General features: G+C 34.5%; 1 protein-coding gene across 5 annotated transcripts in view; it reads right to left on the bottom strand.

Moving 5' to 3' along the window:
* LOC114325503 (uncharacterized) overlaps nt 1–19987 on the bottom strand; it is a 154635-nt gene that overhangs the window by 16825 nt on the left and 117823 nt on the right. For all 5 annotated transcript variants that reach the window (XM_050648168.1, XM_028273561.2, XM_028273562.2 and 2 more), the window contains one exon: nt 649–809. In XM_050648168.1, the coding sequence (XP_050504125.1) occupies nt 649–809 (161 nt within the window). The remainder of the gene's footprint in view (nt 1–648; nt 810–19987) is intronic.

Genomic DNA, 19987 nt, shown 5'->3' with positions numbered 1-19987 from the left:
ATAGTTGATTAGCACAGCACGGCTTGATCTACGGGTTGTCACATTTATGGCCCTTTAATAAGGTAAAAGGTTTCTCTTTTTCGTACATTAACCTATTGATTTAAACCTAACGATAGGTATACAGATTGTAAAACCAGAATGTTCTAAGTCAAAGTTAATGCAGTGTTGTATGTTCGGTTTTCGCAAAAATAGTACAAGCAGAGTGCATTAAGAGTACTTAATGCATTCTGCTAGTAAATGAAACAGTCAAACTTAGTATTAAATTTCTATCTGTTATTATAATAAGTACGACTTAGTGTGTTTTTGCAGAATATAGAGCATACCTTTTTATATACAAGTGCATGAATAGTTGAATAACTAAAAAAATTGACTTAGTGGGTTCTGCTGGTATACCCTCGATTTCTTCGTTGTACTTTTATTTGTTTGTGATTTTATTACTCCTATTAGATATAGCAGATAGTATTTTTATAATTTTAAAAATACATACGATTTAAGATTTTCATCTTACTATGCCTTGAGTATAACCTGTTTTGTAAACATTGACGTACTTTATCCGGCCTTAAATTATACAGTATACAATAAAAATACGTGGTATACATATTTATCTAGCTCTAATAGTTTTGCCAAAGTAAGTCTTTCGAAAATTACCTGAAACAATCCGTTTTGCTCTAAAGACACCGAAAGTCGTGTACAGGACTCTAGTAACTCGTGCCCAACTATAATCCCCAACGATGTCAGGCTAACTTGTGGTTGCAGTCCAGATTCTAACAAAGTTGGCGTCGACTGACATTCGTCCATTTGGGACATGGCTGTAAATAGATTAATAATTAACACATGGAATATAACTTCATTTCTTAAACCGCCAAAAATATTAAAAGTACAGAAATAAGAAATTACGTTAAACCATGGAGTTTATCTATTATGTGTACATATTAAAGAGGTTTGCCTATTTTTTCCAGAATGAGAAAACTCAGATACCATATTCGCTCCGTGCATGACTGACGCAACAGCTAGCTAGTCGCCTGACATTTTTGGCGAGCACAATTTTACGTTAAACGTATGATACACATGACATATTTGACGTTAAGATGTAATAATTATTTACTATTTTTGATAAAATTTGTTATACAAACAATAAGTGTGTTCGCGGAGACAGTCAGGGACTAGTCCACGACAAGTGGAGCATGCGCACTTTAAAATAATATGAATAATACCGTTGATAAATAAATATACAAAGTATATTTACTATTAATTAACTCATACAGAAGTAAAAACTTCAAGTTGTATACTGGTATAAAATCGTTTATTAAAAAACTTCATAAAATGTTGTGCAAAACGTTTTCGTTCTAATTCAGAACATCTTCAGTGCATTCTGCTAAGTAATTGTAACTAGCACACTATTCAAAGTGGTAACTTCATAATATATGGTTTACATGTTAAAGGGCCTAGCCGGATAAGATGATGAAAAGTGCCCCCAATTCGATTAGAATTCCATGTAGGTCACCGTTTAGCATATATAGTGAAACTAACTTTCTGAAATTTTTAGCTCCCTAGGTGGTCATGTGACCCACCTAGAGCCTAATTAGGGTTTTTATTTTTTATCTCAGCCGCATCGAGAACTAGCGAAAAACTTTAAATAAAAAAGTTGTAAGCTTTAAAAAGTTCTGTCCGAATTTTATTTTTAATTTTTGGCGGGAAATTTAAATTTTAGAACGATTTTAAAATTTTAAATGAGTATAACAAAATAACTAAGACATTCGTTTTCACGAAAAATATATATAACGTGTATTTTTGGATAATGTTTCACCCTGAATTTTTTCAAATTTTTAAAATTGGTGAAACGCACCTTTAAAAATAACAAAAAACTGCATTTTTTCGGGTTTTTTTTCGTTTTTTGATACAATTTTATACATATTTTTCAAAAAAGGTAACACCGTCACTAGAATAGGTAAAAAACTAAAAATTAATTGGGGTTTGCCTAATAAAAATTTTTTGTAACGCCATCCATTTTCAAGGGCGTTGAAGAAAACAAAATTTTACACATTTTTTACGATTTTGCCGAAACTACTGGCAACATTGTAATAAAATTTGGCGGGTTTTAAGAGGTAGTTATTGTGCATGTTTTGACATACAATTAAGGATTTGATATTCATCATTGGCGTGCATAGGGTAATGGTCTGAACTTTTCAAAGAAAAAAAGATAGTACGCCACTGACATATTTCAAATCAACAATCATTTTTGAATTCCTCATTCAATTTGCGATAAAAAACTATTTTCTCACTTTTTCATACGACGCGCCGTTTTGCTGCAAAAAATAAAATATCTTAACGCTTCCAAAGTATTCGAATTAGTTTTTATAATGGATGTACGAGTTTATGTAGATGTAGATGTAGAAACTAGTATTTTTACTACAAAAGCGATATTACGTAGGTCAAAATTTTTGACGTAAGAGAACTGTCAAAACATTAGAATGTGACTTTTCATTATTGCCATGTTTATTATACGTAGGTCAAAATTTTTGACGTAAGATAACTGTCAAAACATTAGAATGTGACTTTTCATTATTGCCATGTTTATGGTCAAAATTTTTGACGTAAGACAACTGTCAAAACCTTAGAATGTGACTTTTCATTATTGCCATGTTTATAATAAACATGGCAATAATGAAAAGTCACATTCTAATGTTTTGACAGTTCTCTTACGTCAAAAATTTTGACCTACGTAATACCGCTTTTGTAGTAAAAATACTATACTAGAAGTTCGAATGCTTTGTAAGGGTTAAGATATTTTATTTTTTGAATAAAAATGACGCGTCGTATGAAAAAATAGGAAGATAGATTTTTTGTCACAAATTGAACGAGGAATTCAAAAACGATTGTTAATTTGAAATATGTCAGTGGCGTACTATCTTTTTTCTTCAAAAAGTTCAGACTATTACCCCTATGCGCGCCAATGATAAATATAAAATTCTTAGTTGTATGTCAAAAAATGCACAACAACTATCTCTTAAAATTCGCCAAATTTTATTACAATGTTGCCAGTAGTTTCGGCAAAATCGTAAAAAATGTGTAAAATTTTGTTTTCTTCAACGCCCTGTATCTTGAAAATGGATGGCATTACAAAAATTTTTTATTAAGCAAACCCCAATTGTTTTTCAGTTTTTTAATTATTCTAGTGACGGTGTTACCTTTTTTTTAAAAATATGTATAAAATTGTATCAAAAACGAAAAAAAAAACCGAAAAAATACGGTTTTTTATGTTTAAGGGTGCGTTTCACCAATTTTAAAAATTTGAAAAAATTCAGGGTGAAATATTATGCAAAAATACACGTTATATATTTTTTTTTCGTGAAAACGAATGTCTTAGTTATTTTTTATACTCATTTAAAATTTTAAAATCGTTCTAAAATTTAAATTTCCCGCCAAAAATAAAAAAAAATTTAAAGCTTACAACTTTTTTATTTAAAGTTTTTCGCTAGTTCTCGATGCGGCTGAGATAAAAAATGAAAACATAAAAACCCTAATTAGGCTCTAGGTGGGTCACATGACCACCTAGGGGGCTAAAAATTTCAGAAAGTTAGTTCCACTATATATGCTAAACGGTGACCTATATGGAATTCGAATCGAGTTGGGGGCACTTTTCATCATCTTACCCGGTTAGGCCCTTTTATGAAAATATGGTGACTACCAGTCGATGTTATAAGATTAAATTAAGTACATGCTTAAAGGGCAACATGCTTCCCTGCTCGAAAAAACACTATGTACTTGCCAGTTCAATAAGTTTTTTCTGGAATAGAGAGTTGCTAATTTAGACTTTACAATAGATTCTAATTTTTAAACAATTTTAATTACATTTTCAAACAGTTATTAACAACCATTACATTTTAATTAAAATCCAAAATTGTAACTTTTTAAAATTCAAACACTTTTTGAAGTTCTTAACCAAAAATTGACTTTATCTTGTCTTGTCATGTCACTCTTTGTCTATTGAAAGTCCATGTTGCCCTTTAAGCATGTACTTAATATAATCTTATAACATCGACTGGTAGTCACCATATTTTCATAAAATTTAACATGTAAACCATATATTATGAAGTTACCACTTTGAATAGTGTGCTAGTTACAATTACTTAGCAGAATGCACTGAAGATGTTCTGAATTATAACGAAATCGTTTTGCACGACATTTTATGAAGTTTTTTAATAAACGATTTTATACCAGTATACAACTTGAAGTTTTTACTTCTGTATGAGTTTTTTAAAACTATGGTATACAGCCAACTATTGGGATTTTTCCATTAATTTTATATGAATTAATTATTAATTATTAGTATACTGGTATATTTATCAATAAACGATAATACATTTTATGGAATTAAAGTGCGCATGCATTGTCGTGGACTAAAAGTCACCGACAGGGTCCGCAAATAAACATAATGACACTGACATTACAAAAACTCGCCAAAATTGTCATATTTCGTCGCTACGGACGCTGGCATAGTTTTGTGTATCCCCACCGTGATCACGCACGGAGCGAATATCATTTTATACCGCGATTATACAAGTAACTGTAATATAAATCTCTTTTATGGGAGACAAAAACGTTTGTTGAGCTGCACGGTAACTTGTACAAGATGATTGAGGCTTTTGAAATGTGGGCTTACCGCAGAATATTGGGGATATCGTGGATGAACAGAGTAACAAATCAAGCGGAAATGCAGCGGCAAAACAAAGAAAGAGAAATACTGAATATCATAAAAAGAAGAAAACTAGAGTACTTTGCCCACGTGATGAAAAATCGGAAATACATGAAATTATTCAAGGAAAGATAAGAGGGAAAGCGCCGTCCCGGCGCAGAAAAACATCCTGGCTTAGGAACCACAACACTATTAAGTCAGCTGTGGACAAAGTAAAAATCATTCAATTGATCGTCATTGTTCTGGGAGGACAAGGCACCTAAAGAAGAAGAAGAAAAAGACTTATGGAGACACGAAGAGAACTTACGAACAAATACCATAAGAGCGCACGCCTACTGCGACAGCTTAATAAAGATATAAAACAATGATAAAGGACTTAAGACGATATTACGCCAAACAGATTACAACGATTGCCGAGGAAAAATAGAAGTTAAAGTGTACTGAAGAGAAGTCAAGCTCCAGGTAAGAAAAATATTGTTAAGTTAGTATGTACCGGGTGTCCCAATAAGAATGGCTCTCGGCCATATCTCAGGAACCCTTTATATTACAGCTTTGAGAAAAAAATGTTTATAACAGAAGTTCCCCCGGGAAAAGCCTGGAAATTATTTTCATAATTGAATGTTCACCGCTAGAGGGCGTAATTCAATATCAAAATTTAAAAAATCAAAATTTTACAAAATTTGCCTAACGAAAGGGCACTGTAAATCCGATCAACGTATTCTTCATAAAATTCTGCGCATATTTGATTTCACTAGATTAAGTCTATCTTTCCAAATAAGAGGTGGGAGTGAGTGGGAATCTTGTTATGAAAAAATGGCTGTAAGTCCGGTTCTGCTAAATCGAATTTTGCAAACTTGATCTTGTTGAAAACTGCTCTTTTTCGTCAATGTAAGAGTTATAATTTCGAAACAGCCTATTAAGTAATATGTCAGCTAGAAGGCGTTATTTAATTATTTTCAGAAATCTAGTTTTCTTTGGAAAATATTAAATACAAGTATGCATTTTTAATCCTGTATTACAAAATTAGATCAAATTAGCAACAGAATAGCGAAAACCGCATGTCGATACCTTTTTTCTGTCTCGAGATATCTTAAGAAACGTGTAAATTTTAAACCTAACCGTTACTGGTTACTGTCACCGGTAAACGAAGTTAAGGAAAGGTAGTGTGGTGTGGAAAAAACAAAGAAACATTTTCCAGATCTCAACGTATATAATTAATTAAAACAACAATAAGACAAACACTATAAAATATAACAAAGAAATAAAAACAACTACTTAGTGACGACTTAAATGTTCAAATTATTGAACGGGGTTTCGTATTCTCTGGATCATTTTTTCTCGAGTAGGCCTAGCTGCAAAAACAAGGTCTTTAATTCGTCCTCATACCTAAATAAAAGTGAAATACCAAACCGTCCCCACACCAAACAGTCAAATCTGGTGATAGTCAGATAATTAGACCTTTTCTTTTCGATAATGCTATTATTGGTGAACGCTATCTAATTTTTTTAAGGAATGAATTGCCTCTTCTTCTGTAAGATGTACCGCTAGCAATTCGTAGGTCCATGTTGTTCGGCACGATGATTGTCCCGCGCATTTTTCCAGAGTAGCAAGAGATTTTTTAGATGAATCATTCGCTGATAGATGGAAAGGACGTGGAAGCCTATTTTTTGGCTAGCCAGATCACAAGATTTAACTGTTTTAGGCTTTTATTTATGGGGGCAGATTAAAGACCTTGTTTTTGCTGCTAGGTCTACTACTCGAGAAAACATGACCCAGAGAGTAGGAAACGCCATGCAAAGCATTGCGAGAGCAGAAATTGAGACTGCTATTCAATATACTCTTAAAGATTAAATACTTGCATCGAAAATTATGGGCCATAATTTGAACACTAAGTCATAAGTCGTCACTAAGTAGTTGTTTTTATTTCTTTGTTATATTTTATAGCGTTGTTTGTCCTATTGTTGAAAGTAATACACGTTGAGATCTAAAAAATGTTTCTTTGTTTTTTCCACAGCACACTACCTTTCCTTAACTTCGTTTACCGGTGACAATAACAGTTATGTTTAAAATTTACATGTTTGTTAAGATATCTCGAGATAGAAAAAAGGTATCGACATGCAGTTTTCGCTATTCTGTTGCTAATTTAATCTAATTTTGTAATACAGGATTAAAAATGCATACTTGTATTTAATATTTTCCAAAGAAAACTAGATTTCTGAAAATAATCCTAGCTGGCATATTACTTAATAGGCTATTTCGAAATTATAACTCTTACATTGACGAAAAAGAGCTGTTTTTAACAAGACCAAGTTTGCCAAATTCTATTTAACAGAACCGGACTTATATAGCCATTTTTTCATAACAAGGTTCCCACTCACCCCCACCTCTTATTTGCAAAGGTAGACTTAAACTTGTGAAAATTAAAAATGTGCAGAATTTTATGAAGAATACGATGATCGGATTTCCAGTGCCCTTTTGTTAGGCAAATTTTGTAAAATTTTGATTTTTTAATTTTTGATATTCAATTACGCCCTCTAGCGGTGAACCTACAATTATGAAAATAATTTCCAGGCTTTTCCCGAGGCAACTTTTGTTATAAATATTTTTTTCTTAAAGTTGTACTATAAACGGTTCCTGAGATATGGCCGAGAGCCATTCTTATTGGAACACCCGGTACATCAGAATGGACAAATAATAACAGATAAAGAGAAGATTATTAAGTTGAAGAAGTTGAAGAATTTTACACAGAACTATATAGAGCAAAATATAAAGAAGACATTCCATAAATAACAATTGAAGAAGTCTCAAAGTCATTAAATCACATGAGAAACAATAAAGCAGCTGGTCATGACCAAATCGTTAATGAGATTGTTAAAGCAAGAGAAAAGATAATATTAAAAGCATTGGCACAATTATATAGCTCATGCATTTCAAAAGAAGGTACACAGTCTTAGTGAAATAAAGCTGTAAGAGTAGTCATGCACAAAATGGGAGATATAACGAAGCTAAAAAACTATAGACCTATTAGCTTGTTTATAAGTTATATGAAGATAATAACTAATACATTGACACCAAAACTAGACACCTATCAACCTTGTGAGCCAGTAGGATTTCGAGCTGGATATGTAACAAATGATCAGTTTCAATCAAGTCGTTAATAGGGCTTTTCATTCACAGTCATTTGTTTCGAGCTTCTATCATGTGTCACATAATATTAATATATCTACGTCATACGTTATTGGTATCTACAAGGTATCTACCAATGATACAAACCAGACGTATGACGTAGCTATATTAATATTATGTGACACATGACAGAAGCTCGAAACAAATGACAATCGATGAAAAGCCCTATTGAAAAAACCATAGAATAAAATGCTGTCTCCCAATCGAAGGTTGGATATTAGGGTGGGTCGAAAAAAAATAATGATTCATTTTTTAATCGCTATACCGCGGAAAACTTGCCTTTGGGGTATATAAGTAAAATGCAAAGTAAAATAAAGTTATATATTGAACCCCCAGCTAGCGCATCATACTTAAAATTTAGTTTTTTTCAGAAATCAAGACATTTTTCAATTATTTTTACATTCTTTAGCCAATAATATTTAAACGTGCTATAGTGAAAACTGTTTAGTTAATAGTTTAAAAAATAGGAAATAAATTTGAAACAGATAATATCTTTTAATATGATGTAGCGCAAAATACTCAAAAATTGATAAAATTCACATATTAGCACCTTAAAAGAAGGTGTGGTCTAGTATGTTGTGTTGGGTGTTAATAGCACAATCCATTTTTTGTTCTTTTACTTTACACTCCATTTAATTGGAATAGAAGTATTATAGTGTGTTTAAAGTTATAAAGGATATAAATAAAAAAACTTATAATTTTAATAACATGTTTAATTGAAACAAAAAAGAAACCAAATTGTATCCAAACAATGTAAACAAATTAAATGAAATTTTGACTTTAGAAAGAGTCTTTTACTCACTATTTCTGAGTGGGTACGTTGAAGCTGCGCTTGCTGTCAAACTTTGGCATCGAAGCTCTGGATGCTACGGCAGATCTTATGAAACTATCTCGTTCCTTAGGACCGACGACTTTTTTAGATGCTTCAGTCACTAACTTGACGCAAAGTTCCACGGCTTGAGTATGACATGGAAATTTTCCAAAGTTCCAATCCTCGGGTGATTCACCAGCAGTGATTTTAGCCCAAACTTCATCATCAGAGACTTCTTCGTAACAGTGGTGGTGGTGTAATTTCAGTGGTGTTCCAATCAATTAATTCAGTATAGTCAGTCACATGAAAGTTGATTTTTGGAGGTCGAAAAACCCTAATTGTTTCTGTTTTTGTAGCTAACATCCTTGCTTTGATTATTCTTCGGAATCCTAATTCTCTTATGTGCTTCCTTTGATCAACTATCATCCTCAGTAGCAAATTTTCTGGGGGGTGGGAAAAAATGCATTTCTTTCGATTACAGGATCAACTACTTTAATCAAATTCTCTGGTAAAAATCTGGTTGATTTGATAGCCTCAAAAACGTGTTCAGATCCATCTGTTATGTATTTGCTGTTCTTTATTTTGAACCATACAGGCATGTATGATTTAAGAATGAAGGATACTAAAAATTTATGTTCAACTGAAGGCGTTTCCACACTTACATACAGTCTCAAAACTCTGTTAGCTGTAGTCAACCATCGAGAGTGGGAAAGTGTACCCGGTTCTCGAACAGAAGTCCACAAGGCAGTTGCCTGACTTTATCGCACAACTTATGTCTAGAAGATACTGTTGATCTTTACTCAAAAGATTGCGATTAATGTCCGGTAATTCACAGTAAACACTTACAAAATCAACAATTGGAAGTTTTTCACACTTACTAAGCTGGTTGCCAATTGGCCACTAAATGACTTTGGCCCAGTCGTTTCAATATCAAGGGTTTGAAATAAATGCCGGAACGGCAACTCGTTGAAATGCAAAAGGCATATTACCCACTGCAGGGGTCTTTTTACGTTTTCTTCAATAGAACGAACCAAACCATTTATATCCTTTATAACTTTAAACGGACTATAATAATTCTGTTCCAATTAAATAGAGTGTAAAGTAAAAGAACAAAATATGGATTGTGCTATTAACACCCAACACAACATACTAGACCACACCTTCTTTTAAGGTGCTACTATGTGAATTTTACCAATTTTTGAGTATTTTGCGCTACCGCAAATTAAAAGATATTGTCTGTTTCAAATTTATTTCCAATTTTTAAACTAATAACTAAACAGTTTTCACTATAGCACGTCAAATATTATTGGCTAAAGATTGTAAAAATAATTGAAAAATGTGTTGATTTCTGAAAAAACTAAATTTTAAGTATGATGCGCTAGCTGGGGGTTCAATATATAACTTTATTTTACTTTGCATTTTACTTATATACGAGGGTCGTTTTTTTTCAACCTCCGTTTGTCCATAAAAAATTCCCGTGAAACGTTTCGCCATTGCGGTGCGCAGTGGGCGACAGCGCATCTCCCCCGCTACACTCTACATTAATCCCGACTTCCAGGAATCAGTCTGTACTGTGTTACACACGAAACAACATGGCCGCGACAATTAGTTCTCCCGCCAAGTGTGAATTACGCGCTGTCATTCGCTTTCATTTGACACACACACTTGACACATCAAGGATGTGTCAAATGAAACTTGTGGAAATTCCATTGCCAACGATGTTAAAGTGAAGCGACGGTTGTTTCTCACCGCTTCATCAACACGTTGAACAAGCTCATCTGTAACTACAGAATTACGAGCTTGACCCCCTTCGTCATGCACATCATTTCGTCCTTCTTTGATTTTCGGCACCATTCACGCACAACTCCATCACTCATAAACCCTTCTCCGTACACTTGACACATCCTTCGATGAATTGCAGCTGCACTATTGCCTTCTGCCTGCAAAAAGCGAATGACAGCGCGTAATTCACACTTGGCGGTAGAACTAATTGTCGCGGTCATGTTGTTTCGTGTGTAGCACAGTACAGACTGATGCCTGGAAGTCGGATTAATGTAGAGTGTAGCGGGGGAGATGCGCTGTCGCCCACTGCGCACCGAAATAGCGAAACGCTTCACGGGAATTTTTTATGGACAAACGGAGGTTGAAAAAAAAACGACCCTCGTACCCCAAAGGCAAGTTTTCCGCGGTATAGCGATTAAAAAATGAATCATTTTTTTTTCGACCCACCCTATTGGATATCATCATCACTATCTTTACTCTATCTACCGCTGCTCTGAAGGGTTCTAATAAACTACATTTAAACCAATTCCGTAAATTGAAAGATTCGAAAGATTTTTGAAAAATATTGAACACATATTTTTCAGTTTTTCGATCCGATGTCCCTTTCGCGAAATATTCGACCGTCCCGCTGCTTTTGGGACACCCTGTATAATATCACTACTAAATATTTTTAAACTCCATAGTTTAAGGGTAACTCTTAATTTGCACTTAACCTTTAAAATATTCTCAAAAATGCTTCGAGTTATACACAGGTATTCCATCCCCATGCTGTTGAAGTGTTGGATGAGCCATCTTGATGCAAAACGTCGAAAATGTGATTATTAAAATATGATATGATTATCTACCTATCCAAGAAGGACATCACAGTAACAAAATACAAGGGGTTTTAGATAAAAAGACAATCATTCAAAAATAATGGTACTACTAACAAAATACAGGTATACAAGGTATTAATATATTTCAGTTTCATGTTATATAATAAAACTAAATTTCAAAATAAATTCATGATTGTACCTGAGATTGAGATTTAAATTAATAAAGTTAAAAACACCTTGTATAAAGCAAATCGAAACCAGAAATTGAAATGTCCACTAACAAAAGTATTAAATCAATCCTAGGAAAAAAAAGAATTTTGTAAATTTAACTGTAGCTTTTAATAGATTTTAAATATACCTATAATTTATAGGGTAAGATTTTTATAAACTTTTATAATATTGTCTGTTTATCATAACTCTCTGTTAATTTCACTTAAACCAGCAACCTCGACATACAGTCCACACCCTTGAAATTATATTACAGTGGAATATCTCTATAATGAACACGGATATTACGAGGTTTCGCTTATAACGAGGACACTAGATGTCCCATGAAATTCCTATTGAACTATAACACCTCTATAACGAGGCATATTTGGTTATAACGAGGAAAAATGAAATCGAAGAATATGTTTCTTTACCTGTTTTTAGCGCGGTAATCGCTATAAATAAATAGCTCAACTGTCTGTATATAGAAAGGCCCAACAGCTGTGTTATTATCGAGGCCAGTGCTGTTATAAACTAAACCGCCTAAACCGAAATTTACAATTTAAAATAGCGAAGTGTCATTGTTCAGGTCGACCATCGACACCTAATAAACTATGTAAGAGGCATCAAAACATTTCAATATTATTGTTGTCTGATATAACGAGATCCGCTTATAACGAAGTAATTAGTCCGCCATTTCAGTTCTCGTTATAGAGGGAGTCTACTGTAATAATTTCATATCTTGGCAAAAATGGGAAGAAACTGGCACCAAATAGCACAAAACAGAGAAGAGTGGAGAACTCACGGGGAGGCCTTTGTCCTGGAGTGGATGCAAAACAGGTTGACGAAGAAGAAGAAGAATTCCATATGTACCGGGTGTCCCAATAAGAATAGCTCTCGGCGATATCTCAGGAGCCGTTTGTAGTACAGCTTTGAGAAAAACATTTTTATAACAAAAGTTGTCTCGGGAAAAGCCTGGAAATTATTTTCATAATTGTAGGCTCACCGCTAGAGGGCGTAATTACATATTAAAAATTAAAAAATCAAAATTTTACAAAATTTGCCTAATGAAAGTGCACTGGAAATCCGATCATTGTATTCTTCATAAAATTCTGCGCATATTTTATTTCACTAGTTTAAGTCTACCTTTTCAAATAAGAGGTAGGGGTGAGTGGGAACCTTGTTATGAATAAATGGCTGTAAGTCCGGTTCTGCTAAATCGAATTTTGCAAACTTAGTCTTGTTGAAAACAGCTCTTTTTCGTCAATGTAAAAGTTATAATTTCGAACCAGCTTACTAAGTAATATGCCAGCTAGGAGGCGTTATTTAATTTTTTTCAGAAATCTAGTTTTCTTTGCAAAATATTAAATACAAGTATGCATTTTTAATCCTATATTACCAAAATAGACCAAATTAGCAACAGAATAGCGAAAACCGCATGTTAATAGCTTTTTTTTATCTCGAGATATCTTACGAAACGTGTAAATTTAAAATTGTAACTGTTACTGTCACCGGCAAATGTAGTTAAGGAAAAGTAGTGTGCTATGGAAAAAACAAAGGAACATTTTCCAGATATCAACGTATATAATAGGGCTTTCCAACGCTTCTCATTTATTTCGAACCTCTGTCATATGTATACACGATGTCATATGTATACACGATGTCATATGTATACACGATCAATATTATACACGAATTATACGATATTATGACAGAGACTTGAAACAAATGAGAAGCGTTGAAAAACCCTATTAATTAAAGCAACAATAAGACAAACAACACTATAAAATATAACAAAGAAATAACAACAACTATTTAGTGATGACCTAAATGTTCAAATTGTTGCCCATCATTTTTGATGCAAGCATTTACTCTTTCTAGGGTAGATTGAACATAGGTCTCAATTTCTACTCTCGAAATGATATCTCGAGTAATGTAGTATTTAAATGCTTGCATCGAAAATGATGGGCAACAATTTGAACATTTAGGTCGTCACTAAGTAGCTGTGTTTATTTCTTTGTTATATTTTGTGTTGTTTCTCTGATTGTTGTTTTAATTAATTATAAATATATACGTTAACATCTGGAAAATGTTTCTTTGTATTTTCCATAGCACACTACTTTTCCTTAACTTAGTTTACCGGTGACAGTAACAGTTATGTTTAAAATTTACACGTTTCTGATATCTCGAGATAGAAAAGAGGTATCGACATGCGGTTTTAGCTATTCTATTGCTAATTTAATCCAATTTTATAATACAGGATTAAAAATGCATACTGGTATTTAATATTTTCCAAAGAAAACTAGATTTCTGAAAAAAATTAAATAACGCCTCCTAGCTGTCATATTACTTATTAGGCTGGTTCGAAATTATAACTCTTACATTGACGAGAAAGATTTGATTTCAACAAGACCAAGTTTGCAAAATTCGATTTAGCAGAACCGGACTTACAGCCATTTTTTCATAACAAGGGTTTTTTCACCCCTACCTCTTATTTGCAAGGGTAGACTTAAACTTGTGAAATCAAATATGCGCAGAATTTTATGAAGAATACGATGGTCGGATTTCCAGTACACTTTCATTAGGCAAATTTTGTAAAATTTAGATTTTTTAATTTTTGATATTCAACTACGCCCTCTAGCGGTGAACCTACAATTATGAAAATAATTTCCAGGCTTTTCCCGAGACAACTTTTGTTATAAAAATTTTTTTCTCAAAGCTATACTATAAACGGTTCCTGAGATATGGCCGAGAGCCATTCTTATTGGGACACCCGGTACATGACTATATTGTACCGGGTGTCCCAATAAGAATGGCTCTCGGCCATATCTCAGGAACGGTTTATAGTAGAGCTTTGAAATAAAAAATTTTATAACAAAAGTTGCCTCAGGAAAAGCCTGGAACTTATTTTCATAATTGTGGGTCCACCGCTAGAGGGCGTAATTGAATATCAAAAATAAAAAAATCTAAATTTTACAAAATTTTCCTAATGAAGGGGCACTGGAAATCCGATTATTGTATTCTCCATCAAATTCTGCGCATATTTAATTTAACAAGTTTAACTCTACCTTTGCAAATAAGAGGTGGGGGTGAGTGGGAACCTTGTTATGAAAAAATGGCTGTAAGTCCGGTTCTGCTAAATCAAATTTTGAAAACTGGGTCTTGTTGAAGACAGATCTTTTTCTTCAATGTAAGCGTGATAATTTTGAACCATCCTAATGAGCAATAAGCCAGCTGGGAGGCGTTATTTAATTTTTTTCAGAAATCTAGTTTTCTTTGGAAAATATTAAATACAAGTATGCATTTTTAATCATACTTTATAAAATTAGATTAAATTAGCAATAGAATAGCGAAAACCGCATGTCGATACCTTTTGTCTATCTCAAGATATCTCGAGAAACGTGTAAATTTTATACATAACTGTTACTATCACCGGTAAACTAAGTTAATGAAAAGTAGTGTGCTGTGGAAAAAAACAAAATAACATTTTCCAGATGTCAACGTATAAAAATATAATTAATTAAAAAACAATATAAAGAGAAACGATATTTTAAATTTAACACAGAACAAAAAGAACTACTTTTTTTTTCCCTGGAAGCCGTCTGTTGTGAACCGGTTGTACTGCAGCCACTTGGCTTATTGTACATCTTCCATTGTTTATGAAACCCATTCCAGAATTCTGGAACCCTGTACCAGCTTGTACAGGTCTAGTGGGTGGGTGCCATATAATTTTGGAGTCATTTCGATGTCTCCGAAAAGTGTTTGCCGCCTCCGATCCAATGTCTCACAGTCATGCAAAATATGGTTGACTGTTTCAGGTTCTCTGTTACAGAGTCTGCAGCTCAAGTCTCCATGAAACAGCCCCATTGTATGCAGGTGACCCTTAACTGGCGCATGTCCAGTGAGGAAACCTGTTATGACTCTGAGCTGATTCCTGCTTGTTTTCAGCAGTAACTCAGCTCTACTAGCACATGTCCGTCCGATATACATCTTGCCATGTGTTTGACCGGGTACACTCTCCCAGTGTGAGTTGTGTTGGCTTCGGATCCAGGCTTTTTTTCGTTGGCGGACGGTGCTTTTTGGCACTCCCACGGCCGGCTCTGGACCCAGGTATTTTGTAGCTGATGCTCTCTTGGCAAGTGCATCAGCTCTTTCATTGCCGTATATGCCCCGATGACCTGGAACCCATACCAGTATAACACTGTTATGTTGTGCCAGTCTATCAAGTTCTTGTCGACATTCCCACACCAGCCTAGAGTTCACCTTAGGGCTTATAAGAGCCCCAATGGCTGCTTGGCTATCTGTGCATATGTTAACCCGCTGCAGTTCGAATGCCCTCAGGTTGTTTTCTCTTGCACACTGCAAGATTGCAAAAATCTCTGTCTGAAATACGGAGGTACATTCTCCCAGTGGAATAGAAATGTTGAAATTTCCACCACTATAGAATATTCCTGCGCCCGAACCGTCTGCAGTTTTAGACCCGTCCGTATACCAGGTGCAACCCTGCAGTCTGGGTCGAGAGTTTCCTCTGTCCCATTCGTCTCGTGGGCAAATGTCCACTTGAAAAGGTACTTCAGGCATATATCTTGATGTCATATGGTCAGAAATCATCATCCATTCGGCATCATTAATTTCATTCGTTATTTTACTATGTCCTGATTTAACTGGTACGTTGCTCAGGTTTTCTCGCAGTCTATAATAGCCCATTCTCGCCTCACCTCTTATTGTTATATGTAAAGGAGGGAGATCCAGTAGTGCCTCCATAGCTGCCGTAGGTGTGCCCCTCATAGCCCCCGTGATCCCGAGACAAGCAAGTCTTTGCACCTTGCTTAATTTGATGATGGCACTTTTTTGCTGCACTTTTGGCCACCATACCACTGATGCATATGTAATTGTGGGTTTTACTACCATGTTATAAGTCCAATATACCATGTCTGGTCTCAAACCCCACATTTTTCCATGAGTACGTCTGGCTACCATTAACGTAGATACCGCTCTCTTCGTTATTCTTTCTATCTGCTGATTCCAAGTAAGTCGTGAGTCTAATATTATCCCGAGATACTTTACTTCACTCACCAGATTTAAATGTATACCATTTAGACTTAGAGGACCCAATTCCTCTGAATTCCTTCTTTTAGTAAATTTCATGATTTTGGACTTTAGAGGACTGATGTTAAGCCCTACATTTGAAGTCCATTCTGTAACTACTGTCAGAGCCTGTTGCATTCGATCTCTGACTGTACCATTAAATTTTCCGTGGGCTAAGATGACTAGGTCATCCGCATAGCCCAGGACGTGATGCCTATCGTTGTCGAGTCTAGCTATCAGGCCATCCATGACCAGATTCCACAATAGAGGAGATAAGACTCCCCCCTGTGGGCAGCCTCTGGCTACCTGAGCTGACACTGTATCCCCTAGCAACGTAGCATATATCACACGGCTTCTCAGCATGCAGTCTATCCATCTACAGCTTGTTTCGTCTATTCCTTTTAGACGGATCGCCCTTGTGATCGCTTCGTAAGAGGTGTTGTCAAATGCTCCCTCAATATCGAGAAATGCACCCAACATCACCTCTTGGTTTTCTAGAACGTACTCCACTCTCTGTACAAGATGGTGCAGTGCCGTTTCTGTGGAGACTCCCGCTCGATATGCATATTGTCCCCGATGTATCGGACTTTCAACCAATACACCATCCCTGATATGCCTATCGAGCAGTTTTTCTAAGGTCTTCAGTACGAATGACATCAGACTTAATGGCCGCAGAGACTTGGCCCTTTCCTGTCCGATTTTGCCAGGTTTGGGTATAAAAGCCACCCTTATCAGCCTCCATGCTTTTGGTATGTACCCCAGCCCTAAACTAGCCTGCAGTATCTTACACAATTTTTTAAAAAGAAGGTCGTTTCCCTTCTGTAGAAGTATTGGATAAATCCCGTCCGGACCCGGTGATTTATATGGCTCGAATGAGTTTATTGCCCATTTGATTTTGTCCTGGTTTATAACTTCTTTTGCCACATGCCAGTTTTCCCTAGAACCATAATTCATGATATCCAGTCCGGTTTGCCATGTGTCTAGTGGTATCAGTTTTGTCTCAGACTCAGGAAAGTGCACCCTGAAAAGCTCTTTCAGGGTGTCTTCACCATTCTGAGTGTATTCACCTGACTCTTTTTGGAGCGAGGGAAAAAAAGAACTACTTAGTGACGACCTAAATATTCAAATTGTTGCCCATCATACACTACTCTAGAATACATTATCCAGAGAATACTAAAAGCCATTCAAAGCATATCGAGAGCAGAAATTGAGACTGCTGTTCAATCTACTCTTGAAAGAGTAAATGTTTGCAACGAAAATGATGGGCAAAAATTTGAACGTTTATGTCATCATTAAATAGTTGTTTTTATTTCTTTGTAATAGGGCTTTTCAACGCTTCTCATTTGTTTCGAGCCTCTATCATATGCCGTATAATCCGTGTATAATATTAATATACGAGATATGAACGAGGCTCGAAACAAATGAGAAGCGTTGAAAAGACCTAATATACAAAAATGCCAAGTTTCTTGTAAAAGGTATATATTAAAATACCCTAAATAAGGGTCAAAATACAAAACGTTTTCGGATTAAGGAATCCATCATCAGTGTTTAAAAGCCAAAATTTGCATGCCTGAGCCACCAAAATGTATAGGGTAAAAACCCTTTAAATGTAAATAATAAAGATGTTTTACATATTTATATAAAATTCATCGGATGTAATAGATAAACCTGGATGTTACCCAGGGCAACACAGGACTCTCCCCACGTAGTTGGAACTTTTTTTTTGGTGAAAACCTCACATATTGGATTTCAATGGCCAACTACATTTTGGTGGCTCAGGCATGCAAATTTTGGCTTTTAAACACTGATGATGGATTCCTTAATCCGAAAACGTTTTGTATTTTGACCCTTATTTAGGGTATTTTAATATATACCTTTTACAAGAAACTTGGCATTTTTGTGATTTATGGTATACAGCCAGCTACAGGAAGTTTATTTTCCTCGTGGACCTAATATACGTTGACAGCTGGAAAATGTTTCTTTGTTGTTTCCATAGCACACTACTTTTAATGAATTATTTCGTTTACCGGTGACAGTAACAGTTATGTTTTTAAATTTACACGTTTTGTAAGATATCTCGAGATAGAAAAAAGGTATTAACATACGGTTTTCGCTATTCTGTTGCTAATTTTGTCTAATTTTGTAATATGGTATTAAAAATGCATGTTTGTATTTAATATTTTCCAAGGAACACTAGATTTCTGAAAAAAATTAAATAACGCCTTCTAGCTGGCATATTACTCAGTAAGTTGGTTCGAAATCATAACATTTACATTGATGAAAAAGATCTGTCTTCAGCAAGACCAAGTTTGCAAAATTTGATTAAGCAGAACCGGACTCACAGCCAGTTTTTCATAACAAGGTTCCCACTCACCCCCACCTCTTATTTCCAAAGGTAGACCTAAACTTGTCAAATCAAATATGCGTAGAATTTTATGAAGAATACGACGATCGGATTTCCAGTGCCCCTTCATTAGGAAAATTTTGTAAAATTTAGATTTTTTAATTTTTGATATTCAATTACGCCCTCTAGCGGTGGTCCCACAATTATGAAAATAATTTCCAGGTTTTTCCCGAGGCAACTTTTGTTATAAATATTTTTTTCTCAAAGCTGTACTATAAACGGTTCCTGAGATATGGCCGAGAGCCATTCTTATTGGGACACCCGGTACAACGAGGAAACAATGTCCAGAATTACTATGAAAAGTTAATATGTCACTTTATATATATATGTTTTGTTTTACAAGTGTTTTCTTAACTGTAATATAATTTGTTTATCATCAACATATTGAGAAATAATCTGTAGGTACATCTTATCACTTTTGGAGATTAAAGTTATAAGAATGAAATTAAATTTACAATGTCATTCATGTTCTAAGAATATAATTACTGCAAAAGATACGAGGAATATTTGATAAAATAACGTAGTCATATAGTAAGGACAGATGACAGATTACCAATAGGAACTGAGATATGACAGAGCTCTAAGATAATATATACAGTATTTCTCATGATCATCTTTCAGTGCGTCACAGTTTTTCGATTTCTTTCTAACGCATTAAATTGTATGTGACAGAAAAAAAGGCACGTCGGTGATTACATTTCGTCGGTGACGTTTTTATAACATTTATTCTAGTTATTCTAGTTGTCGATAGATGGCGCCATAATAAAAAAATAATTTTTTTTAATTAGATAATAATATTACAAATATGATCTGTATAATTTATAAGACTATACAAATAAAAGAAAATACCATTTTATAAATGCAAGAAACACATTTGATTTGCTTTTATTCCAAATTGAAAATAAAATGTGACAACTGTCAGATTTAACTAAAATGTCATGTTAGAATAAATGTCATAAATGTGTATTATCACGGACTTACCCTTTTTCCTATCATTT

This window comes from Diabrotica virgifera, chromosome 4 (genome assembly GCF_917563875.1).
Source record: "Diabrotica virgifera virgifera chromosome 4, PGI_DIABVI_V3a".
NCBI classification, from domain to species: domain Eukaryota; kingdom Metazoa; phylum Arthropoda; class Insecta; order Coleoptera; family Chrysomelidae; genus Diabrotica; species Diabrotica virgifera.
This window is presented reverse-complemented; position numbering and strand designations above follow the sequence as displayed.